At 34.8% G+C, this 17,178-nt stretch overlaps 1 protein-coding gene across 2 annotated transcripts in view; it reads left to right on the top strand.

The window, feature by feature from the left end:
* NELL1 (neural EGFL like 1) overlaps positions 1–17,178 on the top strand; it is a 594,259-nt gene that overhangs the window by 335,809 nt on the left and 241,272 nt on the right. For both annotated transcript variants that reach the window (XM_026664647.2, XM_087951106.1), the window contains exon 13: positions 1,464–1,589. In XM_026664647.2, the coding sequence (XP_026520432.1) occupies positions 1,464–1,589 (126 nt within the window). The remainder of the gene's footprint in view (positions 1–1,463; positions 1,590–17,178) is intronic.

Raw genomic sequence — 17,178 nt, 5'->3', positions numbered from 1 at the left:
CTTTGCATGACCTGACCTGATCATTCTGAGTCTTTCACTTAAGACTTTTGAAGTTGGTAATGCATCGGCTGATGATATCAAGTTAATACATCTGTGAATTAATTCTAAAACCCTTCATTTTGGAACAAGTTTTCATTTGTCTAATCTCAATCCTTTTCTCAGATAACATTTTGAGGAACACCTTTTCTTGTTATTTATCTCATTTTTTTCAACTAGAGCAATAACAGGAAGGAAGGAAGGAAGGAAGAGTAAAAGAAAGAAAGAAAGAAATTTAGGGTGGAGATCTGCACTCTAATAATAAATTATCATAAATAAATACATACATACATGCATACATCTACCAAAATGTTAGGACAGTGCTGAATGTATATACCTGGGAAAATGTTAATGTCCTTTTTAAATGAGTAAAGTAATTTGTCTGTTGAATTACAAATGTGACAGAAATTGATTGAAATTTGTATTTTTAAAATGTTAATTTTAGAGATAAATGGCAAGCCTTCTCTTCTAGAGCTATTTTAGGTGCTCCTTTTAATACAATTTTCAAAGGCTGTTGAGAATTCCCTGGATGTCAGCAGATTTTTACCATGATCATATTATGTTAAAAGTAAGATGTTAATAGAATTCAGGCATTTTATTAAACAATTCTTGCTGTTATAGCATTCTGATGTTGTAAACAACCAAGAATCACCAGAGTTTCTTTTTACACAATTCAAAATGATATTCTTACAGGGAGTGCTGCTTTGTTGAATCAGAGTGAATATAATTCATTTGAACAATGGATATTAGCTTCAGGAGAAGAGATGGGTATATGGGATATTAATTTTTAAATGTTAATCCATATTTTTTTTCAGTTGAGGTTGAAGATGCTACTTGATAGTTTTATCTGAAGCTAATAATGGCTTAGGTTTTTGAAGCAGTGCTGGTTTCAGGATTAATACATTTGTTTTCTAGGCAAATCATTTGAATATCTCCATCACACCTTATATTGTCCCAAGCAGGCTTTATTTTCAACTTTTTCCAACTTTCAATATGTGACACTCATCTTTGGCCCAACTCATTTCATCTGGAAATTCTGTCTAAAAAATTGAGGAAGCTAGTATGAAAGGCACTTGAATTTTTTATTTAAACACTCTGTTGTGATTGATTTAATTAAATGTTAATAGTTAACTTTCCTTCTTTTCCTATTTTAATTGCTACATTTTGTCCACTTTTGACTGGTGGTAGAGTGATAGAGAAATATTTTTTTAAAAGCACTTAAAACATATCTTTTTATTATCTTTAAAGATGGCAACAAGCAGAAATACATCCAAGGTTGATAGCAGAATTAAATTTCCAAATATTCTGGTTTTGGGAAAATATTTGGATGCTTGTATGTAGCATGTTTCCTATTACAGTTGTGCATCTATGAAAGTAGGTGTTGTGCATCTGATTTCAGTATCATGGGATTTTTTCTCTCCCTGCAGATGTTGATGAATGTGCTGCTAAGATGCATTATTGTCATGCCAATACAGTGTGTGTTAATTTGCCTGGATCATATCGCTGCAACTGTGTCCCAGGATATATCCGGATTGACGATTTTTCATGTACAGGTAACATTTTAACATGATAGCAACCCCACATGATAACTTAAAAATAAAAGCCAGTAAAATATTTGAAGGATCTAAAATATTATTTGTACCATATGTTAGATAAAAATAGAGTAGAATTCTTTATTGGCCAAGTGTGATTGGCATGCAAGGAATTTATCTCCAGTGTATTAGCTCACAGCATACATATAAACAGCATGTAATATGCCATATATAATAAAGCATAGTTACAATAATTAATCATACTTCTCTGAATACAGAAAAATAACTTCACTGAGTAATATACAGAAACCCACTTTATTAAAACTGTTATTTGTAAGGATTGTGCAAATTTTATATATAGCATTATTAATAATATTTATTAGGAAGTTGCAGCATTATGGATAAATAAAGATAGAAATATAAAATTTACTATTGTATTTTGAGATTCAAAACTAAATTATTGTGTGTACTAATAGTGTTTTATGAATTTTTCAGAATATTGGAAAGTACAAAACTAATATTCACATAAATATATATTTAGTCATTCCTATTGAGAAAATTAGGAAATTATTTTCTATTTAGAAAATTATTTAGAAAATTATTTTTTATTCAGAAATTTTAATTTATATTTTAAATGTGTCTCAAAATTGTGGAAATGAAGAGATTTTAAATAAACTATTGCTACTTTACTTAATGTAATTCAAATCATGCTTCATTAGACTGTATTAACAATGTACAATCAAAGAAATTGATGAACTATGCATCCATATATTAATGTTGTCAACATATACTGTAACATCAATTATTATAGTATAGTCCGAATGGGTAGAATTGATATCATTGCATTTTAAATACCATAATTCATACCATTTTGTATGAAAAATGGACTATAAGGTGAAACTCATTCAAAGCATGCCAAAAGGACAGTAAGGTTTGTTCAGAGCAGTTTAGTTCAGCGAAGAAGAATGGAGACTTTGAAAAAGGCACAAAATTTGGGGGATGCTTCCCATAACAAGATGATTCCCCAAAGAACAAATAGTTCCTGTGTGAATTGAATGAAGCAATAGCGCTCTGGTGTAAAAGCACATGGAAGGGTGAGTAAAAGTATCAAGATACATTGGTCAAACTGATGGTTTAAACTTGTAGGAAAATATTAAAAATGTATGAGATTTGTAGTTCTTTTGAGCCATCACATACTACAAAGTGCAGTGGGGTGCCTCTTGATTTTTTGGAACTTAAGCCTAGCTTGGTAAACTAAACTTTGAGCTGAATGGGTATACAGAGATGTGTGACCGAATGTCTCATTTACAAAGTAAATAATACAAGTTGCAAACTCTGTGTGCTTCTATGAATCAAAATAACTGGATAAAAATAACAAGTAAATTGGATGTTTTTTCTGACCCTCGGTGGGTGATTTTTCCCCTGGAAAAATGAGATTGTTCTCTTAAATGTAAGACTTTGTGAAAGTATACAATGATTTGTTGGCTTGATGACGAAGGATGCAAGTCTTATCAAGAGAAGATACCATTTCTAACTGCATACTTACCTACTTGAATAATTGCATATTATTCCTTTCCTTCTCTTTCATACTAATTCAAAATGAGGCCTGAAGGCATAACATTGTGGGGATAGCTGTCCAGCTTCCCTGATACTATCACTATTTGACTACCCCACAACATAATGGGTGACAAAGCTCAAATGTTTATATCCACTCCAAAGCTCCCTTTGAATGGGGTTGAATAAGGAGGAAAACTTCCATTTAAGACTGTTAAATCTAAGAACATGAGAGGCCACATATTGAAGTGTTCAAGGTTCTAGACTAGGAGAGGAGACACCAAGTTCTAGTTGCTTCTTAGGCAGAAAAGCCAGCTGGGTGACCTTGAGCCACAAGCTCCCCTAACCAATACCAGACTTTGGGACAAGTCAACTGAAAAACAGTACCCCTAGTCACATCATGCGTTGTGTTGATATTTTTAACTTTTGAGAAACAAGTTGAACCCTGTAATGCCAACCCCCCCCCAATAATAGCTAAGAAAAACTTAAGCATGTCTCAATGAGGCTGTGACCGTTTTATAAAGATAATCATGGTTAGATGCAAGTAGAGATGGGAGAAGTTCACCGAAAGGGAACATTGAAGGAAAGGGGTGCAAAGTGCATTCACAGTCTTCACATTTTGCACAGTTAGATAATGAATGTTTTAATCTCTGACAGACTTAACTGTTTATTTCCAGATGCATTCTGTTTCCATTTCTGTACACCTTTACATTTTCTTGCATTTTTCAATCTAATTTTTTTAAAAAATAATAATACTGATTTTGTTTTGGATGAACTGCACCCGTCTTTGGAGATCAATTTCATAGCTCATTGTTCAAGTGTGCTTCAGTATGCTTTGATGCTACAGTGAATTGCTTCTAACCTTCATTTCCCCACTGCATCTGTTATGTGAATTGGCTAGATTGTCTTTGGTAGGCAATAAAGAAGTCTCCAGATTCTCATATCTATAAAAGGATGAATTTCATATAGACACTGGAACAAGTGCAGGCTGACCTGGTGCAATTTTAACAAATGGTCTGTGAAAAAATAAACAGTGATTTGCCAAAGGTCTCATTGGAGTACCAAAGGCAATCTGAAAAGTATATTTAATTTTCAGTATAGATTCAATAGCATTATTAAAAGCCTTTCATGATTCTGAATACTGGAAAAAGAACAAGAAGCTATTCAATATGTATTCCCAGTTCATTTCAATCTGATGCTCCAGGAAAACAATGCTAGCTTTGTTAGTTTAAATTATGTCAATTTTCTTTATCTTGGACAGGGAAATGTACATTAGATATTTGATTTTTTGTATTGTTATTGATTACATTTCACCTGGGAATGCAGATGAGCTAAAGATGTAAACAAATGCACAGAGCCCAATTGATGAGGTAAACTGGATCTAAACTTTGCTCAAACTACTTTATTGCTCTTCTCTGAAGCAATAAAGCCACATCATACAGCTTCTTTATCATCTGCTCCATTTTTTTGTTTTAATTTCCTGGTTCTTTTCTCATAAAATGACTTGCCTCATTTCTGCAAATATGCCAGGTGTTGATTATTGATCCTTGTAAAAATCCCGAAAATGTCCTACTGATCCTTCCTGCAGACTTTTACCAGTCAGGAAGAGCTAACATCAAAACTGCAGGAGGCAGAGATGATATTACCTGTTTGTTTTCTTAGAACTAATAGTTCCAAACACATCCCAAATAACTTCAAAAGATGGAGCTTCTGTTACCTCCAGTAGACTTGACTAGCCAAGCACATAAACATACATTGATTATAGACATCTCCAGCATTGGCTTGAACTGGATTTGGAAAGCTTAAATTGACAAGTTGAGCACTCAGTGGATTTTTGTTCTTATCATAGGAGAATTGTTTAAAAAAATAATTTAGACCAGAGACCAGTATAGAATTCAGATGCACAAATTGATTTGTTATGGTGCCAGACACAAGAAACATGGCTAAAGACAGAGGGGATGTAACCCCTCTTTATATAATTTTGCAAATCGAGTATACATGTAATTGGGTACAGCAGCAGAATTATTTGGAGATAGATAGATAGATAGATAGATAGATAGATAGATAGATAGATAGATAGATAGATAGATATGGTGTAATATGTTAGAGAAGTAAATGAGAGTGGAACTTTGAAAAAGGTAGGATTCTATAGACAATTATAGTTTTGAGAGGTAACATTAATGAACAATTTTTTTTGAGGATTTTGTTTTGTATATATATCAGCATTCCTTGGCTTCTCCAAACATTTTATAGCTGAATTGACAATTTATTTTTTTGAGAAAGTGTTTTTTGTAAGTGAATAATTTATCTGCCTAATTTGATGCTATATTTTCTTTTTCAGTATCCATCTTCTTTTCTTCTGTTTTCTGTTCCTTAATTCAGAGTAATTTTTTGGTAGTTGTATTTGGGAGTTTATTTAGAAGAATTGAATAGAAATTTAGCAAGGGAAACACTTAGATGTAAAGGTTCTTTAAAAGATAGCCCACAGTGTGTCACAAAGTTAGATTTGTAGCAAGACATGAATACATTATAGAAGTAAATTGTGTATTTGGAAAAACAGATTTCATCCCACAGCAGAGAAAAATCAATGATGTTTGTAAATGATACAAATATAATAAGCCACTACTTGTTTCATATATTGAGAACAAAGCATTGTAAAAAATGTACGTTATTGTTAAAATTGTCTTTTTAGTTAGAGAAACTGTTTCTCACTAAGGGGAAGAACACTGTGTGGGAAAAATGATTTGTTGCTTGTTTAAGTATTTGTATAAGTGCATGAGTTCTCCATACTATTTCAGGTTCCACCAGGGATTAAATATCAGGTATGAAAAAACCAGTTCCTTCCAAATATTTTGGATTTCAGCAGCCATAAACCCTAGTGAGCTGAAGTAATAATACAAGGCTGTGAAAATTATAATTCAAAATATTTGAAGGACATGAGGTTAACTGTCCTAAAATATATCATATACTACACTTCTAATATATTCAGTATATTATATATTAGACCACTGATGCATTATGACAGGAGAATGGAAGTCATCTTCCTATAATGCTTTTGGGGAGGAGGAGTTAATGGTGCACAAATGCATTTTCTTTTTACAGTTCTGTGCAGAAGATAAAAGTATTGTTAGAAAGAATATTATTCCTTTGTTCATCTTCATAGAACCAACATTTACAGTTTTAAAATTTTAAAATACTAGTGTACAATACATTCATGGGCTAAAGGTTTCTGAACCATTTGAATATTCATTTTGTAACATTAGCCTTTGAGATCTGAGCATGTTTGCATGTATAAAGGAATGTATTTGAAACCTGGTGCACGTACAGGATTTGTATTTTATTTCCTAAAAAGAATGTGTTCAGGAAGGCATTAATATCCCTTTATTCCTTAAAAAGAAGCGGTAAAGCTCTAAATGCATGGAGCTTCAAGTACAATTCTTTTCAGAATAGTTTCTCTCTATTTGTAGCAGAATTAATAGGAGGACTATGATACATGATTGGACATGTTTGTTCATTAACTGAAGGAAGGAAGGAAGGGAGGGAGGGAGGGAGGGAAGGAAGGAAGGAACGGAAGGAAGAAGAAAGAAAGAAAGAAAGAAAGGTAGAAAGAAAGAGAGAGAAAGAAAGAAAGAACAACCACACTGCTTGTTCTACCTGTTGTGTTTAGATTGGTTTTCTTGATATTTAATTTTGTTCCCATTTTTTTCATGGTGATCTTTGGTTTTTAGTACATAGAGTATGCAGATCCTTTGCATTTTTGCTATCAGGATAGAGTCCCCAATGCAGCAAATGTTTTTAATGTCTATTCCTCCAATTTTAAAGCCATGCTCATATTCTTCCAAACCAGCTTCCCTTAATATGTATTCTGCATATAGGTTGAATAAATAAGGGAGAGTATGCAAGCTTGTTATAATCATTGCCATCCTGGAGCCAGTATGTTTCTCCTGCTTCTATCTGTACTGTGTCTTCCTGTGTCTTCCTGACTTGTATATAAGTTTTTCCTGAGGACAGTGAGATGAACAGGGAGTTACATTTTTTCCTTAATTTTAAGTGATTTTATTGATTTTTTAAAAATAAAATTGTTTTATTAATAAAAGTAGAGAATTGGATTAAAATAAGAGAGATACAAAAATTACATTGCATAGATCACTTCTTCCTATATCCAACCCTTTTCACTGAGCAAATCTAAAAGTCATTAACTCGGTTTTATTCATTTTCAAGAAAAAAATCCATAGTTTACAGTATTTTGTAAAATTACTTATTGCTGATCAAATAAGACAATTTTATATTATTTTGTCTACACCACACAGTATTCTGACATTATTCATCCTTAAGTTGATTCCCATTTTTTTTTAGCATATTCCGCAGCATGATATGATCCATACAATCAAAAGCTTTTCTGTAGTCTATGTAATAATTTATTTTTGGTATTATTTGGATAATTATTCTGACAATTATCCAGTGGGCATCAGCAGTAATGTCTCATGTTTCTCAGCATTTGCTAAAGCCAGCTTAAACTTCCTTTTTTAAATTCCTTTTTCCATGTAGGCCTCTATCTCCATTGGATAGCCCTAGCCAATATTTTGCTAGCATGTGAAATTAAAGAAATTGTACTATAGTTTCCACATTCAAGTCTCTTTTTTTGAGTAATGGAATATAGATGTAGACCTCTTCCAATCAGTTTAGCATTTTGTCATTTTCCAGCTTTGCTGGCATAGCTTGAGTAGAACCTTGATTTAATGTACTTCTATTGCTAAGCATATTTCAGTGAGTATTTCATCAGTTCCTGTAACTTTCTGATTTGATAATAAATGGAATGTTAATCTAAGCACTCTTTAATACTAGAGGCTCTTGAAGTATGGAATATCTTCTAAGGTATCTTGGATGTTGACAGGTCTCCTGTAAAGAATTGTAATATAATCATTGCATCTTCTTTTGATCTTTTCTGAATTAGCTACTATCTGTTCATTAGTATCCTTAGCATACCAATTCAAAACCCAAACCTTCTTCTGAATTCTGAGATCTTTTGAAAGATGTCTTTCCATTAATTCTATTCATAGTTATCCACAACCATGTGAGATGGCTTCAGAAAGGTGATACAACAGTGGTGGAATTCATTTTTTTTATTATCGGTTCTGTGGGTGTGGCTTGGTGGGCGTGGCAGGTCTGAGGTGGTATTTGCCGGTTCTTTGAGCTACTCAAAATTTCCGCTACCGGTTCTCCAGAACTGGTCAGAACCTGTTGAATACCACCTCTGTGACACATATGTGCTGGTGTCATAACATAAACTTTTCCTTACTTACTGACACAAGTGCAGAAGTAATGGGTTTAATATCCTGTTGACATATGTTTTATCACTTTTCTTCATCTCCTGTGGGAACAGTTGTGGACATACCTCTGTGGAGTTAACATCTGGTTTGATGGTTTGTGCTTATATCACAGTGACTACCTACTGCTAGTGAGTAGTGGCTAGAGTATTTTGGATAAAAATGGTATAAAATGTAATTACTAACAGGAAAGAATGACACTAATTTATTTAATTGAATTTAGTATAGCTGCCCAGTTCAATAGTGGCAGCTTACAAAAATCCAATACCAGATAAAACTATTCAAAACATAAAATAACAACAGCCCAAAGCAGCCTAGATTAAAATAGCCAATAAAACAGCACAGCAGTCTCCCCCCTCATCTAAAACAAACAAATGCTTGCAACCCAGGAGAGAGGGTGTCATCTAGATATTCTCCACAGGGTGTGGGCAAAGACAGAGAAAGCAAGTTTCCTAAGTCCCAAAAAGTGACTAGAATGTACACAGAGCAAACCCATTCTGCCCAAACATAATGGTTTGGCAGAACCAATGAGAGAAAGGTAATCTGTCAGGAAACAGTTCCAAGGCCCTGAATGGTTTTAAAGACAACAACCAACAACTTGAATTGCACCAAGAAACCAACTGGCAACCAATGCAGCCAGTAAAGTAATGGTAACACATGAGCACAGTAAGAAATGCCCATTGCAGAGGACTTCCAGTGGTGAGGTCACAGCGGAGCGGAGCAGGAGAGTGATCTCTGCAATCCTGTATCCAAATTTTCGTGCTTGGAAGCTCTCAGAGGCATTGAATTAGAAGGGGAAGCCTAGGAGCAGAGTGTGAGAGAAGAGAGTCCTGTGAAAGACTTTGACAGAGGGAGTCTCCGGAGAGAGTGAATACAGCGGCTAATTGGCGGGGGATAGCGGAGTGAAACGGAGAGGAGGAAATAGAACAGTTTGACAGCTGAGAGAGAGCACTGCAGAAGAAAAGATCGAGACTCTGTGAATAAAAACTTAAAATTTCTACGATTTGGATTGATTACTAGCAGAGCAGAAAAGAGACATTAGAGAGAACAATTGGAACTTTAATGGAGAACTGCAGCTGAACAGAGAGTGGAACCATTTTGATAGAAAGTTGTGACTGTGCAATTTGAGAGTGAAAGTGACTAAGTAGTTAAAGAGGACTGAGGAAACAGGAAATGAGGAAAGTAATGTGACGGTGTGCAGAAGAAAGGGAAAAAAGAAGGAAGAAAGAAGAAAGCTGAAGAATTTCTAAGTATTAAATTCAAAAGTGTATATTGAAAATATCTAAAGCAATATATATACTGTATATATAGCTGATTGCTTGCAAGAAGAATTAACTTATGTATCCTATTTCATAGATTGCTACATTCTTTATAACTGCTATACCCTATATATCCTTTATATTTTTCTGCAATTTGATACCTTGGATAACAACTAATTAATTAATTGATGTATAACTAATTAATGGGTATATATTGATTCATAGACTTAATTGAACTATAAGAAAGATATAAGATATAGTATATAAGAAAAGAAAACAATCAAACACATATTTATCTATATTTATTGAATTATATATGTTTACTATATAAGCTATTATATTTAGAATTATACTTAATTAATTTATTAAAAGGATTAAATAAGATCAGAAAATTAAGAGGGTTACAGACTATCATATATTATAAACAATAACAATATTTAGTTTTCCATTGTTATATAAATACATACATATATATGTTTTCTTAAGTTTTCACGGGTACTTACATGTATGGTATTCAGCTTTGTTCGGGTATTTTCCCACATCATTATAGTCTGTGAAAGTCTGACTCACAGACTAACACAATACAGAAGCCTGATGATGGCAGATGAGATTCTGCTGAAACGTTGCTACAACTTTAAAAGCACAACTATAATGACATGGGAAAATACCCGAACAAAGCTGAATACCATACATGTAAGTACCCGCGAAAACTTAAGAAAACACACACACACACACACACACACACACACAATATATATATATAGATAGATAGATAGATAGATAGATAGATAGATAGATAGATAGATAGATAGATTGATAGTGTGGGCATTTTTCTATCTCTATAAATGCCTACACAGCATGAATAAACGAGATGACACCTCCCGCTTACCAGCCATTTGGAAATCCACCCTCATGAACAGACAAGTACCTAACATGAAGAATGACACCAGACCCACATCCACGAGGGCCACACAAGATGCTACCACCTCACTTCCATGTAGAAAGCAGACTCACACCCACACAGAAGATGAGACACGACCACGGACCAGAAGCCACACTGCAGCTGCATCACTACCCGCTTCAAACCCCTCTGACCCATACATGAAGCGAACTGATGCCTACCATGAAGATGCGGCACGACCACGAATGCAAAGCCAAACAGCAGGATCACAGCTCACCAGCTCAAATCCCCCAGCAACAAAGACTAAACTGAGCACAACCAAGCCCCCACCTGAACAGAAAACCCTCCCAGCCAATCAGAACACAGCTAACCCCCCCACCAATCAGAACACAGCCAAACCCCAACCAATGAGAACACACCCCCACCCAATTAGAACACAGCCAAGTCCCCACCCAATCAAGTCACACCCCCACTAGCAGTTAAAAGGAAGAAGCAGCTGCAGGCTCACATTACTCTGAGAAGCACAAAGCCGAAGACACAAGCCTGAAGATGATGAATGAGACTTCATCGAAACGTCGCCTAGATACTTCAATTTTACGCGGAGAAAACCCGAATAACCAAAGATAGATATATATATATATATATATATATATATATATATATATATATATATATATATATATATATATATATATATATATATATATATATATATATGGTGTTCGGCTTGGTTCGGAGTATTTTCCCACGTCATTGTAGTTCTTTTAAAGTTGTAGCAACGTTTCAGCAGAATCTCATCTGCCATCATCAGGCTGGTATATATATATATATATATATATATATATATATATATATATATATATATATATATATATATATATGTTTTCTGAGGTTCTCGTATTTGTATGTGGATCTTTGGTTATTCGGGTTCTTCCCGCGTAAGATTCAAAGTATCTAGGCAACGTTTGGCGAGGTCCCACTCGCCATCTTCAGGCTGGTGCTTTCGGCTTAGTGCCAGTGCAAGCAGTGTTGACCGGAGCTGCCATCTCTCTCTATATACAAGTGGTGGGGGATGGTGTGCATTATAGAAGTAAATTGTGTATTTGGAAAAACAGATTTCATCCCACAGCAGAAAAATCAATGATGTTTGTAAATGATACAAATATAATAAGCCACTACTTGTTTCATATATTGAGAACAAAGCATTGTAAAAAATGTACGTTATTGTTAAAATTGTCTTTTTAGTTAGAGAAACTGTTTCTCACTAAGGGGAAGAACACTGTGTGGGAAAAATGATTTGTTGCTTGTTTAAGTATTTGTATAAGTGCATGAGTTCTCCATACTATTTCAGGTTCCACCAGGATTAAATATCAGGTATGAAAAAACCAGTTCCTTCCAAATATTTTGGATTTCAGCAGCCATAAACCCTAGTGAGCTGAAGTAATAATACAAGGCTGTGAAAATTATAATTCAAAATATTTGAAGGACATGAGGTTAACTGTCCTAAAATATATCATATACTACACTTCTAATATATTCAGTATATTATATATTAGACCACTGATGCATGCATATGACAGGAGAATGGAAGTCATCTTCCTATAATGCTTTTAGGGAGGAGAAGTTAATGGTGCACAAATGCATTTTCTTTTACAGTTCTGTGCAGAAGATAAAAGTATTGTTAGAAAGAATATTATTCCTTTGTTCATCTTCGTAGAACCAACATTTTACAGTTTTAAAATTTTAAAATACTAGTGTACAATACATTCATGGGCTAAAGGTTTCTGAACCATTTGAATATTCATTTTGTAACATTAGCCTTTGAGATCTGAGCATGTTTGCATGTATAAAGGAATGTATTTGAAACCTGGTGCACGTACAGGATTTGTATTTTATTTCCTAAAAGAATGTGTTCAGGAAGGCATTAATATCCCTTTATTCCTTAAAAAGAAGCGGTAAAGCTCTAAATGCATGGAGCTTCAAGTACAATTCTTTTCAGAATAGTTTCTCTCTATTTGTAGCAGAATTAATAGGAGGACTATGATACATGATTGGACATGTTTGTTCATTAACTGAAGGAAGGAAGGGAGGGAGGGAGGGAGGGAGGGAGGGAGGGAAGGAACGGAAGGAAAGAAGAAAGAAAGAAAGAAAGAAAGGTAGAAAGAAAGAGAGAGAAGAAAGAAGAACAACCACACTGCTTGTTCTACCTGTTGTGTTTAGATTGGTTTTCTTGATATTTAATTTTGTTCCCATTTTTTTCATGGTGATCTTTGGTTTTAGTACATAGAGTATGCAGATCCTTTGCATTTTGCTATCAGGATAGAGTCCCAATGCAGCAAATGTTTTTAATGTCTATTCCTCCAATTTTAAAGCCATGCTCATATTCTTCCAAACCAGCTTCCCTTAATATGTATTCTGCATATAGGTTGAATAAATAAGGAGAGTATGCAAGCTTGTTATAATCATTGCCATCCTGGAGCCAGTATGTTTCTCCTTCTTCTATCTGTACTGTGTCTTCCACTGACTTGTATATAAGTTTTCCTGAGGACAGTGAGATGAACAGGGAGTTACATTTTTCCTTAATTTTAAGTGATTTTATTGATTTTTAAAAAATAAAATTGTTTTATTAATAAAAGTAGAGAATTGGATTAAAATAAGAGAGATACAAAAATTACATTGCATATATCACTTCTTCCTATATCCAACCCTTTTCACTGAGCAAATCCAAAAGTCATTAACTCGGTTTATTCATTTTCAAGAAAAAAATCCATAGTTTACAGTATTTTGTAAAATTACTTATTGCTGATCAAATAAGACAATTTTATATTATTTTGTCTACACCACACAGTATTCTGACATTATTCATCCTTAAGTTGATTCCCATTTTTTTTAGCATATTCCATGCAGCATGATATGATCCATACAATCAAAAGCTTTTCTGTAGTCTATGTAATAATTTATTTTTGGTATTATTTGGATAATTATTCTGACAATTATCCAGTGGGCATCAGCAGTAATGTCTCATGTTTCTCAGCATTTGCTAAAAGCCAGCTTGAACTTCCTTTTTTTAATTCCTTTTCCATGTAGGCCTCTATCTCCATTGGATAGCCCTAGCCAATATTTTGCTAGCATGTGAAATTAAAGAAATTGTACTATAGTTTCCACATTCAAGTCTCTTTTTTTTGAGTAATGGAATATAGATGTAGACCTCTTCCAATCAGTTTAGCATTTTGTCATTTTCCAGCTTTGCTGGCATAAAGCTTAGTAGAACCTTGATTTAATGTACTTCTATTGCTAAGCATATTTCAGTGAGTATTTCATCAGTTCCTGTAACTTTCTGATTTGATAATAAATGGAATGTTAATCTAAGCACTCTTTAATACTAGAGGCTCTTGAAGTATGGAATATCTTCTAAGATATCTTGGATGTTGACAGGTCTCCTGTAAAGAATTTTAATATAATCATTGCATCTTCTTTTGATCTTTTCTGAATTAGCTACTATCTGTTCATTAGTATCCTTAGCATACCAATTCAAAACCCAAACCTTCTTCTGAATTCTGAGATCTTTTGAAAGACGTTTTCCATTAATTCTATTCATAGTTATCCACAACCATGTGAGATGGCTTCAGAATGGTGATACATCAGTGGTGGAATTCATTTTTTTTTTTTATTATCGGTTCTGTGGGTGTGGCTTGGTGGGCGTGGCAGGTCTGAGTGGTATTTGCGGTTCTCTGAGCTACTCAAAATTTCCGCTACCGGTTCTCCAGAACTGGTCAGAACCTGTTGAATACCACCTCTGTGACACATATGTGCTGGTGTCATAACATAAACTTTTCCTTACTTACTGACACAAGTGCAGAAGTAATGGGTTTAATATCCTGTTGACATATGTTTTATCACTTTTCTTCATCTCCTGTGGGAACAGTTGTGGACATACCTCTGTGGAGTTAACATCTGGTTTGATGGTTTGTGCTTATATCACAGTGACTACCTACTGCTAGTGAGTAGTGGCTAGAGTATTTTGGATAAAAATGGTATAAAATGTAATTACTAACAGGAAAGAATGACACTAATTTATTTAATTGAATTTAGTATAGCTGCCCAGTTCAATAGTGGCAGCTTACAAAAATCAATACCAGATAAAACTATTCAAAACATAAAATAACAACAGCCCAAAGCAGCCTAGATTAAAATAGCCAATAAAACAGCACAGCAGTCTCCCCCTCATCTAAAACAAACAAATGCTGCAACCCAGGAGAGAGGGTGTCATCTAGATATTCTCCACAGGGTGTGGGCAAAGACAGAGAAAGCAAGTTTCCTAAGTCCCAAAAGTGACTAGAATGTACACAGAGCAAACCCATTCTGCCCAAACATAATGGTTTGGCAGAACCAATGAGAGAAAGGTAATCTGTCAGGAAACAGTTCCAAGGCCCTGAATGGTTTTAAAGACAACAACCAACAACTTGAATTGCACCAAGAAACCAACTGGCAACCAATGCAGCCAGTAAAGTAATGGTAACACATGAGCACAGTAAGAAATGCCCATTGCAGAGGACTTCCAGTGGTGAGGTCACAGCGGAGCGAGAGCAGGAGAGTGATCTCTGCAATCCTGTATCAAATTTTCGTGCTTGGAAGCTCTCAGAGGCATTGAATTAGAAGGGAAGCCTAGGAGCAGAGTGTGAGAGAAGAGAGTCCTGTGAAAGACTTTGACAGAGAGGAGTCTCCGGAGAGAGTGAATACAGCGGCTAATTGGCGGGGATAGCGGAGTGAAACGGAGAGGAGGAAATAGAACAGTTTGACAGCTGAGAGAGAGCACTGCAGAAGAAAAGATCGAGACTCTGTGAATAAAAACTTAAAATTTCTACGATTTGGATTGATTACTAGCAGAGCAGAAAAGAGACATTAGAGAGAACAATTGGAACTTTAATGGAGAACTGCAGCTGAACAGAGAGTGGAACCATTTTGATAGAAAGTTGTGACTGTGCAATTTGAGAGTGAAAGTGACTAAGTAGTTAAAGAGGACTGAGGAAACAGGAAATGAGGAAAGTAATGTGACGGTGTGCAGAAGAAAGGGAAAAAAGAAGGAAGAAAGAAAAAGCTGAAGAATTTCTAAGTATTAAATTCAAAAGTGTATATTGAAAATATCTAAAGCAATATATATACTGTATATATAGCTGATTGCTTGCAAGAAGAATTAACTTATGTATCCTATTTCATAGATTGCTACATTCTTTATAACTGCTATACCCTATATATCCTTTATATTTTTCTGCAATTTGATACCTTGGATAACAACTAATTAATTAATTGATGTATAACTAATTAATGGGTATATATTGATTCATAGACTTAATTGAACTATAAGAAAGATATAAGATATAGTATATAAGAAAAAGAAAACAATCAAACACATATTTATCTATATTTATTGAATTATATATGTTTACTATATAAGCTATTATATTTAGAATTATACTTAATTAATTTATTAAAAGGATTAAATAAGATCAGAAAATTAAGAGGGTTACAGACTATCATATATTATAAACAATAACAATATTTAGTTTTCCATTGTTATATAAATACATACATATATATGTTTTCTTAAGTTTCACGGGTACTTACATGTATGGTATTCAGCTTTGTTCGGTATTTTCCCACATCATTATAGTCTGTGAAAGTCTGACTCACAGACTAACACAATGAACCTGATGATGGCAGATGAGATTCTGCTGAAACGTTGCTACAACTTTAAAAGCACAACTATAATGACATGGGAAAATACCGAACAAAGCAGAATACCATATGTAAGTACCATGAAAACTTAAGAAAACACACACACACACACACACACACACACACAATATATATATATAGATAGATAGATAGATAGATAGATAGATAGATAGATAGATAGATAGATAGATTGATAGTGTGGGCATTTTTCTATCTCTATAAATGCCTACACAGCATGAATAAACGAGATGACACCTCCGCTTACCAGCCATTTGGAAATCCACCCTCATGAACAGACAAGTACCTAACATGAAGAATGACACCAGACCCACATCCACGAGGGCCACACAAGATGCTACCACCTCACTTCCATGTAGAAAGCAGACTCACACCCACACAGAAGATGAGACACGACCACGGACCAGAAGCCACACTGCAGCTGCATCTCTACCCGCTTCAAACCCCTCTGAGCCCATACATGAAGCGAACTGATGCCCACCATGAAGATGCGGCACGACCACGAATGCAAAGCCAAACAGCAGGATCACAGCTCACCAGCTCAAATCCCCCAGCAACAAAGACTAAACTGAGCACAACCAAGCCCCCACCTGAACAGAAAACCCTCCCAGCCAATCAGAACACAGCTAACCCCCCACCAATCAGAACACAGCCAAACCCCAACCAATGAGAACACACCCCACCCAATTAGAACACAGCCAAGTCCCCACCCAATCAAGTCACACCCCACTAGCAGTTAAAAGGAAGAAGCAGCTGCAGGCTCACATTACTCTGAGATAAGCACAAAGCCGAAGACACAAGCCTATATATATATA

This window comes from Notechis scutatus, chromosome 1, assembly GCF_049901735.1.
Source record: "Notechis scutatus isolate UNSWTSFEM ecotype Mainland chromosome 1, rNotScu1.2, whole genome shotgun sequence".
Classification (NCBI taxonomy): domain Eukaryota; kingdom Metazoa; phylum Chordata; class Lepidosauria; order Squamata; family Elapidae; genus Notechis; species Notechis scutatus.
The sequence above is the reverse complement of the archived record's forward strand: the minus strand, read 5'-3'. Positions and strand labels throughout refer to the sequence as shown.